This window comes from Aegilops tauschii, chromosome 2 (genome assembly GCF_002575655.3).
Source record: "Aegilops tauschii subsp. strangulata cultivar AL8/78 chromosome 2, Aet v6.0, whole genome shotgun sequence".
NCBI lineage: Eukaryota > Viridiplantae > Streptophyta > Magnoliopsida > Poales > Poaceae > Aegilops > Aegilops tauschii.
Genome location: NC_053036.3, coordinates 144487844 through 144494585, shown reverse-complemented (window position 1 = coordinate 144494585; position 6742 = coordinate 144487844). Strand labels below are relative to the sequence as shown.

Here is a 6742-nt window from a genome sequence, read left to right as displayed (position 1 = left end):
CTACATCCCTGTGTCCAGCAGGCACAAGTGAACGGATCTGACAAATCCAGGCATTCAACACGCCTGTGTTTCAAATCCAAGCACAGATGATTGCAGCATGCTGATAACTTGAGATGGGCGCATTTGGAAACTTTATTCTCCCACAGGAACAACTTCTGTTGATGTTCGTAAAATTCTTGCGTGAAGTCTGAGGGAAAGCGAAACTTAATTCTCATGGTCTCTAGCTCTGTTGCATTCAGAATAAAGAACCTCACAAACTCAGTGTTCTTCCCGCTTTTTTCGTAATCTTCCAGCGTTACTGTCTTTAAATGAATAATGTGTTCTTTGAGAAACTCACGGTGCTTGCGACGCCAAAAATTTCTTGCACCATCAGGAACGTTTCCTCCCTGAAAACACATAAAGGTTGAAAGATACTCAAGATCTATGGAAGGACAAAATCAACGGTAAATTCCATGACCCCCGTCCCAATCAGTTCGTCGAACATTTCCCTAGATACGGATGTATGTATAATAATAATAAAAAACATGCCTAGACATAGGGTGTATCCATTGCAAACAAAATGTGAGATAAGCTTTTTGAGATGCAAGGAGTGCTCCACTATGCACGGTATGACCTTTTCATTGGGCGTGAAAATCATCACCTGAACAAACAAGTTCTCCAGATTTGGAAGGCACTTAAGCAAGTGAATGACCAGGTCCACTTGATAAGTCATGGCCAAAAACAAGGTTTTGACAGATTGCCGCATTGTAGATAGGCTGGCCGTCGCCAAACCCTTCACATAACATAGAAAATAAAAGATAAAATTATTAGAACAAAAGGTTGGATGACATGAAACTACTTTCTCAAGGAAATGCAGCTGGAATTATTGTGAAATGTCAGTACCATAAGACCTGTGGAGTCAAGCGAGATCCTGAATTTGCCCAATCTCTCCAGTTTGGGTGCAGAGACGATGAATACCTCCATGTTATTGCTCTGGAGATCGTGGATCAACCTTTGAAGTGAGGGGGCATCCTCGATGATGAATTTTCCTATCTCACCACGGATGCCGATGCTTACAAGGTTAGGGGAATTTATTGTGATCCGATGCCTTTCTCTATTGCAAACAAGCAGTAGGCACTCGAGTGCAGGGCAACCAGAGTTGATCATGCTTTGCAACGAGAAGTCTGATATATCAACCTCAACAAGCGAAAGTCTCTTGACCAGTGGTAGTTCAAGTACCTCTACATAATGGTCTGGTATCTGGCAACACGCGAAGCTCACAGTGCGCAGAGAACAGGAAGATCGAAAGACGGACTTCGGTAGTGAGGGCGTAGATGAAGAGCATGTGTGCGATAGTTTGACAGTTTCTTTCACAAATCGTGGAAACAGGTAGTAAAACTCAAGCACCTGGAGATTGTTCAATCTGGGGGACTCAAGCCAGGCGTGGACAGTAGAGGGTCTGCATTGGAGGTAGCACACCGGTATACAAAGGCGGAGAACTGTGCCCACATGGCTGGAGAGGATGGACTCTGGAAGGCAAGAACCATCACCAGGAACTGTTTTTCCCTGATGCCAAGTTCCGATGTATCGTATACGAGCAAGCTCCTCGCTGTAGGCAGAGACCCTACTGATGATCTCGACATGAACTGTTTCTAGGGCGTTCAAAAGACGAGCGACAGGGATCTTAGGGCAGTCAAGATTCAGAGGAGCGGTCGGCCAAACAGGACGCCAACGACGTGCGAGAATCCGAGTGCGGATGCCCTCCCTAGTGGAGATACGGGAGATGACCTCACCGAGGATGGCGTCTTGGAGGTCGCTGATGCGGTCCTTGCCGCTTCCAGCCGCTACCGCCAAGCCACCAGAGAACGGCATTGCCGCTGGCGCGAGCTTTGCCCTCTTGGTGCATGGCGCACCGGAGTGGATCTCCATCTCCGTCTCCGTTGCTGGGATTGCGCTGCCTGCAAGCGCCGCTATATGTGGCATGGATCTGAAAAGAACAAGGAAAAGGGTGTTTCTAGGGTTTCGAGACGCCGTCCGTTCGCCTTAAATAGCCGAAGCCTGGCCTCGGGCGACGAGCCAGAGCGGCGTCGCCGGAGGGGACGCCCGTCGGACCCTTGGGTTTCCAGAGCGGCGCCACGTGGCGTTCACACCCGAATACGAGGAGACACCCACCGAAACATAACTGGGGACGAGAGGGAAGGTGAGAAGAGTGGAGGGATCCATTCAAAATGATTCCGTTGACTCTATCACCAGGAAAGGCACGGTATGGCGGCCCAGACAGGCATGCTTGCGTTTTACGTGGGGTCACGTGCGTGCGTTTATAGCGGAAACCCGCGGCAGCCGCCTCATCCTTGATTCAGTGTTTCAGCTCACAGGGACGGGCATGAAGCGCTCAAAGGCATGGTCGGTTGTATTACATAGAGTCACGCTAGCCTGTGACTCTATCAGACGAAGATGCACGGGCGTTTAGCCCACGGAGATGAACCTTTGTCTTACGCATGGCCACAGACGTTTACTCTACGAGGCACAGATTGGCCAATAAGAGAGACGTTGTTTTTAAAAGCTTATTTCCTTGTATTTAAGAGCACGGACGTGCAGTCCATACAGACACGGTTCCGTACTGAATTGTGTCACGCTTCTTTCTTGATAAAGGCGTCGACGTTCGTGGCTGTCTGTGTTTCAGTGTCAAGGGTCACAAGCACGGGCATACAGCCCTCAAAGGCATGGCGTGCTATTATATAGAGTCACGCACAAAGGTTTTCTGATTGTATTCCGAATGAGTCGGTGGGCTCGGTCAAAAGGAGAGGCATGCACGTCAAGCCCTCGGAAGCATAGTTTGTTCTTACTCGGAGTCATGTTTGTGCATTTATTATGGAAACCTAATAGATTTGGGCGACTTTCCTTGTTAGAATTGTTTTCGTTGTATTATTTTAACCCAAATGCATGAAGACGACAATCTATGTGTTAGTGTTTCAGGTCACAGGCACGGTTGTCAAGCCCACAAATGCACGAAGGCGACTTTATATGTTTAGTAGTGTCACTATCCTTTACGCGTGTCAGTGTTTTAGGTCACAGGCACGGTTGTCAAGCCCACAAACGCATGTCATGTAATTATCCAGAGTCACCTTCGTGTATCTTTGTGTTCCAAATGCATCCGTTGACTATATTACCAGCACAGGCACGGTCGGGATGTCGAGGGAGGCATGCTTGTGTTTTACGCGGAGCCACGTTCATGCGTTGATTACGGAAACACAACGTTTCGACGGGCGTCTCCACCTACTCAGGTGTAACTCCACATGGCGCCGCCATGGAAACCCAAGGGTCCGACGGATGTCTCATCCGGTGACGCCGCTCTTGCTCGTCGCCCGAGGCCAGGCTCCGGCTATTTATGGTGGACGGACGGAGTTTCAAAACCCTAGCCACACACTCTTCCATCCTCTGCCCGCCGCCAGGCCATTCATTCCTCTTGCTGCTCTCTATCCTGACCCTCTCCGCCATGGCTGGTCAGGAGGAGACTACTGCGGAACCCAGTATCCAGACACTGCAGGAGATCCAGGCTGACGAGGGTTCCGCATCTGTAAGTTCACTCTGCTTCCGCTTCATTCGTTTTTTCTTTCCTTCGGCTACTTGGTTTAGTTGTGAAACGTGAATAAGCCAGACAGAGTCTCAAAACCCTAGCCACATCCCCTTCGTCCTTTTGTCCGCCTCCAGGCCAACCACTCCTCTTGCTGTTCTCTATCCTGACACTCTCAGCCACGGCTGTGCAGAAGGAGACTCCTCCAGAGCGCCATGTCCAGTCGCAGGAGTAGATCTCGACTGGCGAGGGTTCCTCATCTGTGAGTTCGCTCTGCTTCGGCTCCATTCGTTTTTTCTTTCTTTCAGCTACTTGATTTAGTTGTGAAACATGGATCATTGTGGTGAGCTTCATCCTAATGTTGATGAGGGTGCGTCCTGCCATCAACTGACATCTTCTCCTTTGACCAGCTAAAGAACATGTTCAATACTGTGGAAGACTTCGTGAAGATATCCACGAAGTTGGACGAAGAGAACAAATCCATCATTGCACTTCTGATAGATGAGAAGGCACAGCTCGAACTTCAGCGCGATAAGCTGAAGCTGGAATCATACGTGATGAAAAAACAGATCGAGGAACTTCGCGCCGAGCAACCAAAAAAGAAGTCTCGCCAGACTAAGTAGACAGCAGTGACCCTGATCCTCGTATCTGAAGCTGTTAAGTAGTGCACTAAAAGTTTCTTATTTTGTCTTCCGTTACCTCGTGGCGTCAGTAACTTTGATAACAAATGTGTTTTACTTTCATGGGTCACGTTCATTCCAAGTTTATGGGTACAGATGAACATTAACGTAATGGCCAGTTCTAGGTACGTTGTTTTTAAAAGCACGGACGTGAAGTCTCTGCAGCCAAAGTTTTTGAACCAACTAGAGTCATGCCTTGTGCACACATGAAGGCGTGGACATTCCTGCCTTTCTTTGTTTCAGTGTTTCGGGTCACAGGAAGGCATAGTCGATGGTACTACATAGAGTCACGCTAGCCTGTGACTCTATCAGACGGAGACGCATGGGCGTTTAGTGTTAAGGGTCACAGGAACGAGCATAAAACACTCAAAGGCATGGTCGGTGGTATTACAGACACGAACTCTTGTTAATAAAAGTTCACAAGATATGAACTCTCTATGGACACAATTGCGTACTGAGTTGGGTCACGCTTTTCTCTTGATGTTACGTATATTATTCGATAGAAGCGTGGAGGTTTGTCATTGTATGTGTCACAGTGTTAAGGTTCACAGGCACGGGCGTACAGTCCTCAAAGGCATGGTATTGTATTATATAGAGTCACGCTCGCTTGTCTTTGTATTCCGAATGATTCCGTCCACTCGATCAGTTGAAGAAGCACGGTCGTTAAGCCACAAAGGCAAAGCTTTGTCTTACGCACAGCCACGTTCGTTCTTTAATTGCGGAGACCTAGCGGAATTGGTTCAGATGAGAACACCCACTGTTTACTCAGTGAGGCACGAAATGGCTTATTCGAGAGACACTGGTCTGGTATATTTCTCGCACGGTCGTGAGTCCCAGAAAGTCACGGCGTGCCATTGTGTAGAATCACGTTAGTTTGTCTACGTGTTCCAAATGAATCCGTTGAACCGTCCTCGAGCACAGGCACCGCCATGAAGCCCAGACAGGCATGGTTATGCTTTACATGGGATCATGTTCCTGTGTTTATAGCGGAAACCCGCGGCAGCTGCCTCATCCTTGATTCAGTGTTTCAGGTCACAGGCATGGGCATGAAGTGCTCAAAGGCATGGTCGGTGGTATTACATAGAGTCACGCTAGCTTGTGACTCTATCAGACGAAGATGCATGGGCGTTTAGCCCACGGAGATGAACCTTTGTCTTAGGCACAGCCACGGACGTTTACTCTGCGAGGCACGGATTGGCCTATAAGAGAGACGCTGTTTTTAAAAGCTTATTTCCTTGTATTTAAGAGCACGGACGTGCAGTCCATACAGACACGGTTCCCTACTGAATTGTGTCACGCTTCGTTCTTGATAAAGGCGTCGACGTTCGTGGTTGTCTGTGTTTCAGTGTCAAGGTTCACAAGCACGGGCATACAGCCCTCAAAGGCATGTCGTGCTATTATATAGAGTCACGCACAAGGGTTTTCTGATTGTATTCCGAATGAGTCGGTGGGCTCGGTCAAAAGGAGAGGCATGGACATCAAGCCCTCGGAGGCATAGTTTGTTCTTACTCGGAGTCACGTTTATGTGTTTATTACGGAAACCTAATATATTCGGGCGACTGTCCTTGTTAGAATAGTTTTCGTTGCATTATTTTAACCCAAATGCATGAAGACGACTTTCTATGTGTCAGTGTTTCAGGTCACAGGCACGGTTGTCAAGCCCACAAATGCATGAAGGCGACTTTATATGTTTAGTAGCGTCACTGTCCTTTACGCGTGTCACTGTTTCAAGTCACAGGCACGGTTGTCAAGCCCACAAACGCATGTCATGTAATTATCCAGAGTCACCTTCGTGTCTCTTTGTGTTCCAAATGCATCCGTTGACTATATTACCAGCACAGGCACGGTCGGGATGTCGAGGGAGGCATGCTTGTGTTTTACGTGGAGCCACGTTCGTGCGTTTATTGCGGAAACACAACGTTTCCACGGGCGTCTCCACCTACTCGGGTGTGAACTCCACGTGGCGCCGCCACGTGGACCCAAGGGTCCGACGGACGTCTCATCCGGTGACGCCGCTCTGGCTCGTCGCCCGAGGCTAGGCTTCGGCTATTTATGGCGGACGGTCGGTGTTTCAAAACCCTAGCCACACACTCTTCCATCCTCTGCCCGCCGCCAGGCCATTCATTCCTCTTGCTGCTCTCTATCCTGACCCTCTCCGCCATGGCTGGTTAGGAGGAGACTACTGCGGAACCCAGTGTCCAGACACTGCAGGAGATCCAGGCTGACGAGGGTTCCTCATTTGTAAGTTCACTCTGCTTCCGCTTCATTCGTTTTTTCTTTCCTTCGGCTAATTGGTTTAGTTGTGAAATGTGAATAAGCCAGACGGAGTCTCGAAACCCTAGCCACATCCCCTTCGTCCTTTTGTCCGCCTCCAGGCCATCCACTCCTCTTGCTGTTCTCTATCCTGACACTCTCAGCCACGGCTGTGCAGAAGGAGACTCCTCCAGAGCGCCATGTCCAGTCGCAGGAGAAGATCTTGGCTGGCGAGGGTTCCTCATCTGTGAGTTCG

At 49.0% G+C, this 6742-nt stretch overlaps 1 protein-coding gene across 1 annotated transcript; it reads right to left on the bottom strand.

Moving 5' to 3' along the window:
• Nucleotides 1-220: 220 nt before the first annotated feature.
• LOC109759734 (FBD-associated F-box protein At5g27750-like) lies at nucleotides 221-1851 on the bottom strand. Its single transcript, XM_020318603.1, has 4 exons — nucleotides 1387-1851; nucleotides 883-1239; nucleotides 641-772; nucleotides 221-226 (listed from the first exon to the last, which is right to left on the bottom strand). The coding sequence occupies exons 1-4, from the start codon at nucleotides 1849-1851 to the stop codon at nucleotides 221-223; spliced, it is 960 nt and encodes a 319-aa protein (XP_020174192.1).
• Nucleotides 1852-6742: the final 4891 nt, after the last annotated feature.

Excerpts from the sequence above, each read along its gene's own strand:
- LOC109759734 (XM_020318603.1), bottom strand. The coding sequence starts at position 1,851 with ATGCCGTTCTCTGGTGGCTTGGCGGTAGCGGCTGGAAGCGGCAAGGAC. Across the intron at positions 1,240-1,386 it reads CCAGATTGAACAATCTCCAG|ATACCAGACCATTATGTAGA; the intron begins GTGCTTGAGTTT and ends GCGTGTTGCCAG. Across the intron at positions 773-882 it reads TTGACTCCACAGGTCTTATG|GGTTTGGCGACGGCCAGCCT; the intron begins GTACTGACATTT and ends TGTTATGTGAAG.